At 59.3% G+C, this 14,041-nt stretch overlaps 1 protein-coding gene across 4 annotated transcripts in view; it reads left to right on the top strand.

Moving 5' to 3' along the window:
- ACOT7 (acyl-CoA thioesterase 7) overlaps positions 1-12,886 on the top strand; it is a 111,225-nt gene extending 98,339 nt beyond the window's left edge. For 3 of the 4 annotated variants that reach the window (XM_026519963.4, XM_057305420.1, XM_057305421.1), the window contains exon 9: positions 12,498-12,880. In XM_026519963.4, coding sequence (XP_026375748.2) covers positions 12,498-12,596 — 99 coding nt within the window. In that variant the 3' untranslated portion in view covers positions 12,597-12,880. Of the gene's footprint in view, positions 1-12,497 lie in introns of all 4 variants that reach the window. The other variant, XM_026519962.3, reaches the window with a different exon arrangement.
- Positions 12,887-14,041: the final 1,155 nt, after the last annotated feature.

Here is a 14,041-nt window from a genome sequence, read left to right as displayed (position 1 = left end):
GCATTCCCTGGAGAGTTGTGCCTACCTAAAGAGGTTCCTTCCAAGGAGGGCCTTGTGGACAGAGCTACATTCAAGCAATGCCTGGTGTTGGCAGCAAGGGAGCCATTTCCCAGGGACTATCTGGGTAAAAGGAGCCACGGACTCGGAGGCCTGGGGGCTGGAGCCGGCCGCCCGTTAGGGAAGAGGAGGGGGCAGGAACACACCTCAGGCCACCCAGCTGATTCTGGCAAGGTCCGAAGTGCTAGCCATAGCTGAGTTGTAAGGCTCACCCACCCAAGAGCCTAACAGCTGCTGTGGGTGCCCCTGCTGGCCCCGCCCTGCACGCACCCTGGAACTCAGCCCGCTAGGGAGACTAGTGCTGCAGCCAGGAGGGGTCCAGTCTTCCATGGAGAGTGCCTGCCACCCACGAGCCCTTTGTGGGGATACCCATGACCTTCACAGAGGCAGAAAGCAGTCCTGGGTCTAGGCCAGTCTATGTACCTGGGAAGCTGCTTGTGCCCTTTCTAGAAACCTGTGACATGGGACAGGTAGAGGGCCCAGCAGGGCTGCAGGATGGTGGGGAAAGACACCTGCTTGAATGAAGGGGACAGTGACTGAATCCCCTAGGTTTGAGGGGCCAGAAGTTAACGATGGCCATGTCTTCCTGCTGGCCGGCCTTACGTTGATCCAGGCTGTTTTTGCTTGCTAATTAAAGATGGTCTTTGATTCTTCACGGAGGTGTCCTGGTGCCCAGCCTCTGGCAGGGAGGCTGGGCAGCTCCCCAGAGAGGGGTTTTTAGCTCCAGCCTTCGCGTGAGCTCACTTGAGGACCGCCGGTGTGACACTATCTGTCTCCCCAAGTACACATGTGCTCCGTGTAGCCAGCGTGCCTGTGCCCGTGGGGGGCGCTTAGCCCTCCTCCCCTCCCCGCCCCCCGTTGTCAGCAATTCTTCTGCCTCTTGTCTATTTTTAGCTTCCATCCCCAGGGCCCGGCTGACACGGAAGACAGCGTTGCTGTTTGGAGTTTTTCTTGATGAATATTTTATGCTGGGGAGGCTGTGCTGAGTCCAGCAGCTGCTGGCACTTTCCAGGCTAATCATTAAAGAGGCAGATGTGGAGCGTGGAGCCAGGCTGCTGGTCTGGACGTCAGGCCCAGGCCCCCCGGCTGCCCTGCCTCTCTCTGAAGGCCTCTCTGTGGCCATGACCTCTGACCTTGGGGGGAGGACACACCCCAGATTTCACTGAGCAGGGCTGGAAAGGGGGTCTGTGCAGAGAGACAGTGGACGCCACTAGGGTGGCTCCTTGGGGACCTGGCACCGCGTTGGTCCCAGCACCTCCTATGGGTGATTTTTTTCCAGCCTTTTTTAGTCTCCAGAAATGTGAGGACCAAACTGTGTATGTTGAAGACGGAGCAAGCACTGTCCTGGGCGCCCCGCCTGCCTCCCATTCTCTGGCTCAGATGTGGGTGCTGCTGCCCCCGAGGGCCCCAGGGAGACAGGAGGTGTCACTGGGGAATGTGCGAGGGTGGAGGTGCCGGAGGTGCAGGTGTCCTGGCCTGCTGTGAGGACGATGTGTGTCAACACAGGGTGCGGTGGGAGGAGGGGGAAGCCGGGAACCCATCCCAGGGATGTAGGCAGGTTTTGAGAGAACCCTTCACTACAGCTGCTTCGTGGGTCATTTGGAAAAGGAACATTTGCCCCAGTGAACTGAGGCCCACGTGGGGGCAGCCGGGGCAGTGTCTACAAAGCAGGATTGCTCTGCTTCCAGAAAACCCAAACCACAGCGACCCTGCCCCGTCCCAGAGGGTCTTGGCTGGTGCTTGTAGACGCCCACCTCCTGGTGGACCAGGGCCTAGCCCCGGAGGCCTCAGGCTAAGCCACCGAAATGACCAAATAGTATTTTCTAGGTTAGAATGGGAGGTGGTGAGGAAATCAGGGGTGCAGCCATTCCTCTGTCCTTTTAGCCGGTGAGCTCCACGCAGAGCACAGTAAGAACGCGTGCTTGAAGGGCACGTTATTTTCAGGCTAACTGAGCACCCACTTGAGAGTCCCGGGGTGCCCGCCTAGGCCCGTGCACATGCATGGCCATTACCTGTCACCTGGGAAGGGGCCAGTGGGGAGGGTGTCCCAGGTGCCCGTAGTGACTACAGTCTGGTCATAAAGAGCTGGGGTGTTCATGGATGCCGCCCCTCTTCTCCTGTGCTATTGGACCCGGCACTGGGAATCAGGGTGGATTGTTCCCATCCTGCAGACAGGCGACTAGATGGCTAACTCTGGTCCAGGGGACCAAGTGCAGGACCCTGAGCCCCTTGGCCATGACTGGTCCCCACTGGAGCCATCACCGGCTGGGCAGTTGCGGTGCGGGCCTCTCTGAACTGTCCCGGTGGTGACCTAACTAGGAGGATCCTCGCTCCTTCACCCTGAAGAGGACACGCGGGGCAAGGCTTTCTGCAGCCACCAGCTCCCTACCTCCCTGGACCCAAGCCTGACCCCAGACACGGTCATGGCAGGGGGTGGGGTCCTCCCGATGGCCCCATTCCTCAAGATGAAGCATCAGCCACCAAGGAGGCTGCCACTCTCCTGATCGTGGCCTGGCCTGCTCGCACAGCCCGTGGTGGCAAGAGGAGCACGCACCCCCAGCTTATAGGACAGCGGGTCCCTGCCCAGGGCTTGTCATGGGCGGGGTCCCCAGGTTTGCTCCACAGTGTGGGGAGACACGTCAGCAGCCTGGACACTGTGCTAGAATGATTTTCAGTTGCTCCTTAAGAAATTCCAATGTGCCGTCGTGCAGCACGATTGGTGCTGTTCCCGGAAGGGTATGAGCAGCCACATTATTGAGGGAAGCTATGCTCCCTGCTGCTCCTGCTTGCTGCCCTGCACAGGGGTGAGTCAGGGACGAGACTGTTCACGAAGCTTCCTGACCCAGTGTTCCGTTCTCTCCCTTGGTTCTGGGTGCTTCACAGAGAGTCTGTCTCGTGATGGGAAAATGCTCCTGTCAGCTGAATGGTTGGTGCTGGGGAACTTCAGCGGCCTGTGAGAATCGGGTGTGGGTCCCCCAGGGGGTGTGGATTGGGGGATGCAGCTCCCACCTGCACATGGCCTTGGACATTCCGCTGTGTCCTCGACAGCTCCGTGGCGGCCTCTCTGCTGGAACAGCCCGTGCTTTGGAGACCCCACCCAGTTCACATTCAACAGCAGCTGTCCAAAAGCGGGAGGGCCCATGGCACCGTCATGCACGTTTTCTTGTTGAAATGCTGGTGGGTTCTACTCATGAACTACCAGTCTTGTTGCTTCGTTGCCGTGTTTTCAAATCTAGGTGCCCCCTTGCTATTTTAATTTCTGTAAAGCATGAAAACCCAGAGTCAGGCTCTTGGAGGGCACTATTAGGCCTGACTCCGTGGTGCCAGGAAGGGGAGGCCCGTGGATGAGAGACTTGCAGAAGGTGCAGTGGAAGGGGGGGATCGCAGCTGGTCCGGGCACCCCCAGTTCCGTGGTGGCCACCCTGGACGGTAAATAAGGAGAGAGGCCCATGAAGGTTGTTGGGACCCAGGAAGGGGTTTGCAGCAGGGCAAGCTCGTGCCTGGCTGTCCTGGGGTGGAATACAGCGCTGCCCGCCTGAGCACATACGGAATACTGCCGCTTGGTGGCTCTGTGCTTTCTCTGTGAGGTGGGATGGAGTCCCGTGGCACAGATCCTGTGACTCCAGGGACACGGTACTCAAAGTGTACTCAAATGTGCATGTCAGAAACAGGCCCCAGACCCCCACAGTGGTCAGAAGTGTGCAGAAGGGGCTCCCTGCGCACGCGTGCACACACGCACACAGACGCAGACTAAAGCATGTCAGCACTGCCAACAGGAGAGGAGGGACCTCTTCTGGGGCTTTATCCACGCCTCGCTGTGCTGGACACTCCCAGCCATGCCTTCGTCACCGGTGCAGGCTCCTGTGGAGACCCTCGGCGGGCTGAGCTCTCGACTCGGATGGGGACAGACGATGCCTAACCGTGTGTCCATTGAGCAAAACCACTGGTTTTGAATCTTTAGCACAAAGACCACACCAACTTGTTATTAAGGCTTTTTTGGTGTGATCTTCCATTGGTTTGATCGTTCGTTCATTCAGCAAATGCCCCCTGGGCCCTCACTGTATCCCAGGCACAGTGCCGGCTTCAGACAGCGGGCGGGAAAGCCGGACTCGACACAAGTGTGCACACACAGGGCCGGGGGCTCAAGTGAGGGTGCCTCAGTAAATGACAGTGCCAATCTTTATCACCGTCCGGGGGGCACGGGAGCAAGTGCTGTGACCCACCCCCACCCCGATGCCTTGGGAGAAGCTGCTGAGAAGCCGCCCAATAGGACTGAGTCCTGTTTCACCTCCTCTACCGGAGACTGTCACCCTTTGCTGCCTTTCCCTTGGCCCCGTGCTACCTGCTTCTTCCTCAGCCTCCTGCCCGCCTCTCCCAGGGGAGTCCACGGCCGCACAGCAGAGCAGTCCTTTCAGAGGCTGAGCCACGGGGAGGGGGGGACGGGGCCCTGATAGGGGCGCTCGCAGTTCCACAGCGATCTCACCCATTGGAGCCGCTCTGATGGGTGCCTCCGGCAGGGTGGTGAGGCTCTGCCCCGCCTGCCCTCAGGGAGCGGCTTCCCAGGTGCCCGGCCTGCCTGCCAAGGTCACGGTCACCTGTGGAGCTGCGCTCTGGGGACACAGCTGCTTGCCGGGCTAGGGCTCCCGGATGCTAAGCTCGTCCCTCCCTGGCCGCGTGGAGTGGCCCCAGTCATCAGAAGACATCCTAATTGCCTGCACGATTGTCCCAAGATCCCTCCTGTCTCCCATTACGAAGACAGGAGAGCGTGCGTGCGCGGCTTCCTAATTAAGCACGTCTGTGTCCCTGAGGCTCGCAGGAAGTTGCTCTGCCACCACGGGAAACCCTCTTCGCACCAGACATTTGTTAATTACAAAAAGGACAAGCTATTGATTTTACTGAGGATGGAACTTAGTCACTCGCCCTCCGTGCCAAGTTCCAAATGTGTGTTCTCACAGCACAGAAAATGCAAACTGGAAAACATTTGGTCTGCACTGCTGGGCTCTGCGAGCCACAGGCTTCCCTCCCGTGGAAGGGAGCCCGGAAGACAGCAGCTGGCAGGGGGAGCCGGAGGAGGGAGGGAGAGGACGTGGATCTGAGGCCCCCGCAGCCGCCCGAGCAGAGGGGCAGGGGCGCTTTTGACCCCGTGTCTCTGGCTGGGGGTGAAGGTGCAGAGGCCCTGCTGCCATAAGCGGACCCCCGGGGCTGGCCACCCTCCTCCCGGGCAGTGCGGTGCGCTGGCAGACGGGAGGCCATTGCGTCTCTGAGGCTGTGGGTGACATGAATACCTCGCGGGCACGCGCACACATGGCACGACCGCTGTGCCCTGCAGGAAACGCCTTGCCCTGGGAAGGTGGGGGCCAGCTCTGAGGCTGTACAGCCAGTCGCTGTGGCCCAGAGCCTGGGTTCCCTGCCACCCCTCCACCATCCCTTCCTCGCGCCCATGGGAAGCAGTGCGCCAAGGTCTGAGACCCCCGCCCAGGGCACCTGAAAGCAAATGTGATTTCCCACGGACGAGCTTTTTCCTTCTTCCCACCACCCCCAGCTCTCCATTAAAAACAGCAACAGCCAACAACTTCTGTATTTATTTACTTTGCCGGATGGAGGGAGACGGGATGCGGGGAGGCAGCAGCTGGGCCGTGGGTGGGGGCCGTGTGCAGGCAGCCATCTGTCTGGCTTTGTCAGCTTCACACCCGGCAGGGAAGTGGTGGCCCCTCTTAGTCACTTGGCTGGGAGGGCTGTTTGTCGGAACCCCCGGCCTGGGGAGGCCGAATGTCCTCCAGCCTGCAGGGCAGGGACCGTGCCAGCAGAGAGCAGAGACGCGGCCCTGCCCACGGCTGTTTGCAGGGGCCAGCGACCAGCCTCACTGCCCTTGACTGTCTCCCAGGGCAACCAGGTGAGGGCGTGCCTTGCTCCCAGGGTGGGTGCTCGATGCCTTGACGGCAACCAAATACTGCTCCTAGGCCTGGCGGCGCTCGTAGAGCCCAGAACATTCAGTGCATTCTGTCATCCCGAGACCAGAAGAGAGATGAGACCTCAGCGGGCTCCCTCCTCCAAGGCCTTGCGAGTGCCTTGGCCTCGCTGCGGCTGGCCGGCTGCCTCCACATCCATCACGAGGCGGTGTTAGTTCTGTCTGAGGGCAGATCCCAGCTGACGAGTTAGCTGCGGAATCTTGAACCTTGGTGCTGGGCGCTGGCTTCTCTCTCGCCGAGCAACACTAGAATTTACCGTGTGCCGGCAGCCTAGACCGGAATTACCTGCACTTCAGGCTCTGCCCCTCCTCAGGTCACGCGTGGGCCGAGCTAGTGAGAGAAGCATCCAGAGCCTTTGGCGCACAGATTCTGGATCCCTTGATGGCCTGTTGGCTACTCTGGGGTGAGTAGCTGCAGTTTTTTGGGGTGATCTGGTGAAGGGCAGGCCTCAGGCCTGAGCGGAGGACGAGCTCTAGATTGCCACGCTGGACGGAGTCATCACTGCCACGTGGGACGAGGGGAGGCCCGTGAGGCGCCACCCTGCACGCCCACAGCCCCAGCGGGGAGCGCCTCCTTAGGACTGGTGCCAGGGGCCTTGCTCGCCTCCTGAGGCCTGGCCCTGATCAGGACCCGACCCCGCGCTGCTCTGGCTCCCAGACTCTGCTGTGCCCGTATGAACGTTCCCTCTCTCCTCCCCGCCTCTCACTCCCGAAGTTGGTGAACTAGAGAGAGTATGCCTCGTGCGTCGGAGGAAAGTAGGAGAGTGATGGCCCCAATTCTGACTTCCCCTAAATGTGACGGAAGGGGGGCATGTTTGTTCCCATCTGAGGAAATCTGGAGGACACCCTGGCTGCTTGCGGCGTCTCGGTAAACCGGGCTCCAGCAGCCTCCTGTGTCATGCTCACTGCTTACGGGAGCCGCCGAGCATTGGAACCTGCGCCAGACGGGGAGAGGCAGGGCATGTCTGCCCTTCTCCACCAGGGCTCGAGAAGCTCCTTGGAGGGGGTGCCTAGCTCCAAGGCTGGAGTGCGGGGCTGGGGCAGGACACACCCCTGACCCGGGCCCCCGGCAAGCTGGCACCAACGCGAGCGGGCGCCTTCACTCCCCTGGGCTGGGGCCCGGGGGCTGAGCTGCTGGGAGTCCAGGTGGGCTCCAGGCTTGTCCTGGGAGGGCAGGCCCTTCCCATTCACAGGGCCATCGCAGGGTCACTATAGCCCCCATTGCCTACTGCTGAGCCCACCGATAGGGGCCCATTGGGATGGAATGACCTGGAGCAGCAGCAGCGCCCAGGCTCGAATCGAGGCCCTGCCGCTTACCAGCTGTCACATGGGTGAGTCCCTCACTGTGTCTGCGCCTCACGTCCTCATCAGTAGAGGGGAAACAGTAAGGACTTCAGTGGTCCTTGTGGGTTGTCGTCAGGACTCAGTGCAGGCCGCTCCCTCAAAGCTCGTTGCCTAGAGAACTTCCTCCCTGTCCCCAGCCCCACGTTCATGGCTTGTGCACAGCCTGCCTGGGAGAAGGGGCGGGAAGGCTCTTGGCTCAGGCACTGCATTAGGTTTACCTGCGCATTCGGAGGGATCGGTTAGCCCAGAGCACTGTGGGTATTCTGACTGGGAGGAAAGTGCCAGGTGGGAAACAGAGCCCAGGGTAGGGGAGCAGCTCCTCTCCAACCCCGAACTCAGCCCCTCGACTGACTGTATGTGACTTGAAGTTCTTTGTGCCCAGGGAACGGAGGAGGGGTCCCTGTAGCTGCCCTAGTGGGTCTAGTTGGCTTTTCTTTTTCTACCTTTTAATTATGGAAAAGTTCAACTATATGCAGAAGTAAAGAGAAGAAAGAACTTGTACTTAGCAACACAGGGCCAGTCGTGCTCACATGTACCCCTGCCCACCTCACCCCCAGGGCCACTGGAAGCAAATCTCAGATCACATGATCGCCTCCAAGTTCTCAAAAAGAGACGAGCTCTCTGTTCTTTGTTGCTGACTTCTTACCAGTGGACTAGACTCTGGACAGCTCCTTGTCCTGTAGAGACCTGGCCCAGGGGCCCAGCCGTCTTCCCGGCTGCTGCAGGACCAGTGGCCTCGCATCAGGCTCCTGCTTATAAATGCAGCATTGCTCAGAGTTAGAACAGCCCGGAAGGCCATTCAGATTGATGCCCGCCCCAACGACGTGTTACGTGGCAGCTCGTGGAGGCCTCTGTGTTGAGGCCTGAGGTTGGAGACGGCCTGGGTGCTCTCCCTGCTCCTTGTATCCACACAGACCCAGGAGATCGACTTCCCACTGCACAGATGAAGTGCCTGAGATGACCCTGGAACTCTGCCCTCTGCTCCTTCCCAAGGAGGCCGTGCCCGAGGTGGCTCGCTCTGCCCAACGGGCCTGGCTCTGCCACTTGCCTGACCCAACGGGGAGGACAGCAGCCGTTGCTGTTGACAGGTGACCTGCAGACCTCCATGCACCTCGGTGCCCGCTTGGCTACTCTCCCCACTCCGGAGCCTCCCTGGCAAGACCCCCTCGCTCTGTTTGACCTTGTGGGGCCGTGTCATGGTCGCTTTCCCACGGACTGGATGATCTGCCTGTTCTGCATCTTGCCGGCTAGACCGCAGCTCCCGAGACAGGCACCTGCACCAGGCCCTGAGCAGCGGCCGGGAGGCGCTCAGCGCCGAGCCTGCAGGAACTGAAGGCATCAAGGCTTGGCCGCTGTAGAGAAAGTGCCAGGTTGAATTCAGGCAGTGTTTCCTCTGCCCTGCTGCCCACTGTGTGCCGGGACTTGGGTGGGAGGCATCGCCGTGCTGAACCTTCTGTTTGACTTTCTGTGAACTGTGAGGAGGGGTGTTCGCCCCGTGGGGTTGAGATGTGATGACGTACGGCAGAGTCCCCCCACTTACAGCGTCCAACCCAGCGGGTGTCAGTGTGTTCACAGAGTTGTGCAACCATCACCAGCCAATTTTAGAACATTTTCATCCCCCCAGAAGAAACCGTGCACCCTTTAGTCATCAGCTCACCCCTAGCCCCTGGTACCACTAACCTGTGTTCTCTCTGTGGGTGTGTTACTCTAAATGTTTGTTATGAATGGACTCATACGCGATGGGGGAGGGCCTTCCTTCACTGTCTTGTTGGGGACAGCTGGGAGGACGTTGGTACCCACCCCCCTAGGAACCCTATAGGGTAGAATGTGAGTCTATGAGCCTTATGATGGGTAAATGGCGAAACCAGATTCAAACCAACCTGTCTGGTCCCCCGCCCTGGCTCTGGAGGGGAGGCTGGGCTGGTTTGGGGACAGAATGAAGAGGCCTTTCCACACAGGGCATGCAGCGTGGGGGTGGGGGTGGGGCGCCCAAGGCAGGCCAGCCTGTTCCAGAGGGCAGGTGGCGCTGGCTAGTGTCTAGGCATCTCCCAGAACTGTCAGGACCAGCTTTTATATATATATGTATATATATATGATTTATTTTATATATTTGAGAGGGAGCGGGGGGGGGGGCAGAGGCAGAGGGAGAAGCAGGCTTCCCGCTGAGCAAGGAGCTTGACACAGGGCTCGATCTCAGGACCCTAGGATCACAACCTGAGCCGAAGGCAGAAGCTTCACCAACTGAGCCACCCACGCGCCCCTCGGGTGGGCCATTTCTGCTCACCCTCCCTAGGGTACCCCTGCTGACAGTTCCATCTTCCATCTGCTCTTCCCTGGACCCCCTCCCTGCTCTTCTGAGCCCTGAAAGCCCTTGGCTGGTGACCCAGGCATTTGGGGACCAAGTTCCTCATGCAAATCCCATGTCTGCCTGTTTCCAGAAATGCTGGTGGGCTGGAGACACAGCCATCAGGCAGTCCTGGCTCCAGTGGGGCTCTGCCGATGGCCTGGGGGGCCTCCATCTTGCCGCCTTGCCCAGGCCAGGCTCACGCTCTTGTTTTTGAGAAATTCTTTTCTTTCCAAGCCTCTTGCCTTCTTTCCCCTGCTCCAGGGATGGAAATTCCACCAGAAGGAGGGAGGGCCCGCTCCAGAACACCACCACCACCACTGCCACCAACCCCGCCCGCCTCCAGCAGAGAGGGGCTGGGCGTTTAGAGCTGGGAGGACCCTTGACACATGGCCCAGCCCATGCTCTGCCCCTCAGCCAGTTTCCCAGCTCTGGGACCCAAACACACTGCCCAGTCCTCTGCGAAGCTAATGGGAAGCCCGGCTGCAGCCCCTCCTCGCCCTGAAGAGGGGCCCAGCCATGCCACTCTCCTGAGCCCTGGCGTGGACTGCAGATGGATGGGAGCCACAGGTCCCCTCAGCCACGCCAAGCACGTTCCACAGGGGAGAGGAAGCAAAAGGCCCCACTGTCCCAGCCTGGTAGCCTTGACCTTGCATTCTTGGCCTCTTCTGCTGTCCCCCATTTGCTGCAGGGATGGATGGATAGAGGGTAGGGCCCTGCTGCTCAGAGTGGCCCCCAGGCCAGCAGCATTGCCTCACCCGGATGCTTGTTAGAAATGAATCTCATGGGCGCCTGGATGGCTCAGTTGGTTAAGCAACTGCCTTGGGCTCAGGTCATGATCCCGGGGTCTTGGGAGCGAGTCCCACACCGGTCTCCCCCTGCTCTGTGGGGAGCCTGCTTCTCCCTCACCCTCTGCCTGCCACTCCCCCTTCTTGTGCTTACGCTCTCTCTGTCAAATAAATAAATAAAATCTTAAAAAGAAAAGAAAGGAGTCTCAGGCCCTGGCCCCTAGACCCCCTGCACCAGAATCTGCATTTGTAAGACCCCCAGGTGACTTTCGCACAGGGAAGCTCGATGGAGGGGCTCTGCCTGGGTTGCACAGAAGCCACCCGGGAACGTGGCTTTGTCTTTGTGGGGTGCCTTCAGCCACAGGGACAGGCCCCTGGCCTCCTGCCCCCAGGAAGCTCCCCCTTAGCACTGCCTGCTCTAACCGAGAGAACATTTTGTTTCCCTGGGCTGTTTCAGGTCAAATTGCATGGCCTCAAATTTCATTTTTAAAAAAGTCAGCCAGAGATGAAACCAGAGCTGCGGGAGGGCCTTCTTCAACAAAGCGTCTTGGAAAGCCACCGTTTCTCCACGTGTGCTCCGAGACTCTTCAAATAGGCAGCAGAACCACTATGAGGAGCATGATCCTAGTTCTTTAAATACCCAAATGTTCCACTGGCTCCAAGCCACAAGGTTTTGACAGTTTACACCTGGTGACATTTAGCGAACAATTTCTGAGAAGGCTGAGGGGGAGGAAATATTTGGTTTAACCTGACATTACATCCTCTGGCTGATTGTTCTCTCTTTTGCCAATATACCATTTGCCTGTAAAACACTTGGGCCTAAAAATAGCCGCTGGGGCTTGGTGTCATTGTGGATGAAGGGCAACTGCCCCATTTCTGTGGCTTTCAGACACCCTCAGAGAATCCCAAGGAAATGTCCCCGAGGAATCAGCACAGCTCTTTAAACCTGAATTCCTGAGCGGGGCGGGCAAGAGAGAACTTAGCAGCAGGATAGATGGGGCCTCGGGAGTGACCTCCGCCTGGGTCCACACCCCTTAGTGGCCAGGCCACTCTTTTTTTTTTTTTTTTAATATTTATTTATTTATTTGAGAGAGAGAGTGGAGGAGGGTGGGGAGGAGCAGAGGGAGAGAGAGAATCCTCAAGCAGACTCTGTGCTGAGGACTGAGCCCAACGCAGGCTTTGATCTCACGACCCTGATGTCATGACCTGAGCCGAAACCAAGAGTTGGATGCCTAACCAACTGAGCCATCCAGGCGCCCCCAGACCAGGCCGCTCTTAAAAGTGAAAGGGGACACCGTTCACAGTCCTGCCAGGTTGGCAGGCACAAACCACGACTTCACAGGCAAAATCCAGCCTTCAGCCAATTTCCTTTGATCAGTAGGCTACACGCTCCCCACCCCCCACCGAGTATGGGGATGTGGCTTCTTGAATTGCTCAGAGGAAAGATGCGACAGAGAAGGGGTGACCCAAGGAGCCGCTTCCTGGTCATCTGCGCCATCCAGGGCTCCCTGACCACAAAGCGGTCACTATTGCTCCTGATACAGTAAAGTGCCGTTCCCAAGGTGACACAGCCAGCACAGAGCTTGTCCCTACTTCCCTTTGGGGCAGGGACTGTGAGCAGCTGGCATTCCCTGGGAGTGGACCAAACGCAGCATCCCCAGCAGGAACCCTCATTTCCTTCCTCACACCGGGCCCCGTTTTAGGCCTTCCCTTCCATGTTTCATTGCTCAACGGCATTTCCAGCTGAAGTTCATTATCAAAAAGGCACTGGGCTCGGGATTCCACCTGCTGTGAAGGGTGGCGTGGGGGCTGGCATCCCTCCAGGGACTCTTTCCAGTGGGTCGCGAGGCCAGTGCCTGGCACCCAGGCAGCCCCAGGGGGCCAGTGGAGCCCGGGTGGGGTCTTCTGGGTCCTCCTGGGGTAGGGCCCAGGCCTTGGCCCACAGTCAGGGTTCTGTGACCTCTCTAACCTGCCTGTCTCTGTGTGTGATCCACAGCCCGAGACCGAGGACGAGAAGAAGCGCTTTGAGGAAGGCAAAGGGCGGTACGTGCAGATGAAGGCCAAACGGCAGGGCCGGGCAGAGCCCCAGCCCTAGGGCGCCCCCACGCTGGGCTGGGAGTGGCCCCAGTGTCTGCTCACTTAGGATTCACCCCCTTGGCCAAAAACCCAATCCACATTGAGAGCTGGTGTTGTGTGAAGTGTTCGTCTTGCAGTGTTAACCTGTGCTCTCCTGAAAACCTACACACCAAAGCTCGATTTCTGTCACTCCAGTGTAAGTGCTCCCGTGTCGTCCCTGCCGCCAGGCACTCCCTAGGGAATACTTGCGTGCACACTGTACGGTGTGTAAGAATCCAGCGTCACTAATAAAGCTGCTGTTTGGCTGGACCTTGGTCGTGGGTGGTCGTTTGTTTTGGGGACTGCTTTCTAGGTGGGCACAGATGCGGGGGCTAGAGGCTTCCGTGGGCCCCCCTCTCGTCTGGTGCCAATACCTGCGTGTACCCCAGAACTCAGGTGCGCCTGATGACTTGCTGGCTAGAGAGAACACCCCTTCCCTCCCAGGGCCCTGGTTCCATGTCCTGGCCTAGAGGCACCAGCCCCCCACTTGCCCTCTCTCTGGCCTATGCAAGATGCTAGCTCTGAGCCTACAGTGGCCTTCCCGTAGATGGGGGTGGAAGGTGCTTTCGAGGACTCAGGGAGGTGATGTGCAGAGAAAGCTGAGCCCAGCCTGGCTGGAGCCCGCTCAGCCTATGCGAGCCCTGCCCTGGCTTCCCTCCACCTCTTGGTGGAAGCAGCTCTGACACCTCAGCCCTCTGGAGAAAGGCAGAGATTTTGCTAGAAGGAGCCTCCCAGCTGGTGCCAGGGCCCCCATGCCTGTCGTGGAAACCGCCAGTCACTCAGGCTGATGGGTTTTTGGGAAGGCCTGTAGGGTGGGGGACTGAGGGGTAGCGTATGTGTGAATGGTGCCCGTGCGCGGCTGTGGGTGTGCATGCGTGCACGTGCCTGTGTGAGAGGTGAGGCTGTGTGTGCACCAAGGCCAGCATCCTCAGGGGGCAGACGAGCTGCCAAGGCCACAGCAGGGGTCCGTCCTTCCCCCCCACCCGTAGCTGAGAAAGACCCCTCCACTAAGCACACCTGGTGGTGGGAGAATGTTCCCAACTCAGCTTATCCTGGAAGCCCGGAGAGGGAGACTGGCCACACAGCTGCAGCCTCACACAGGGCTCCCTCGGGCCCAGAGAGAAGGCAGCCCCAGATGGGCAGAAACACCCGCCAAGAGCTTCGGAATTCGTCTCAGGCCTTGGTCCCAGCTGACGGGGCTGTTTCCTGCCTGGAAGCAGGGGGAGGGAACACGCCATATGGGGCCACAGCAGCAATCCCCTCAGCCGCCCCAGCTCCACCCGTGCCCCACGCTGACCTGGAGGCGATGGGTGGTGCCTGGGCTGGGAAGGACCAGGAGGCCTGCCCTGCGTGTCCAGCAGAAAGCCCAGGCCAGGCCAGCCAACCATGGTCCGTGAAACCAGAGCTGGTTATGGCAGTGCCTGA

This window comes from Ursus arctos, unplaced genomic scaffold (assembly GCF_023065955.2).
Source record: "Ursus arctos isolate Adak ecotype North America unplaced genomic scaffold, UrsArc2.0 scaffold_32, whole genome shotgun sequence".
Lineage (NCBI taxonomy): Eukaryota > Metazoa > Chordata > Mammalia > Carnivora > Ursidae > Ursus > Ursus arctos.
The sequence above is the reverse complement of the archived record's forward strand: the minus strand, read 5'-3'. Positions and strand labels throughout refer to the sequence as shown.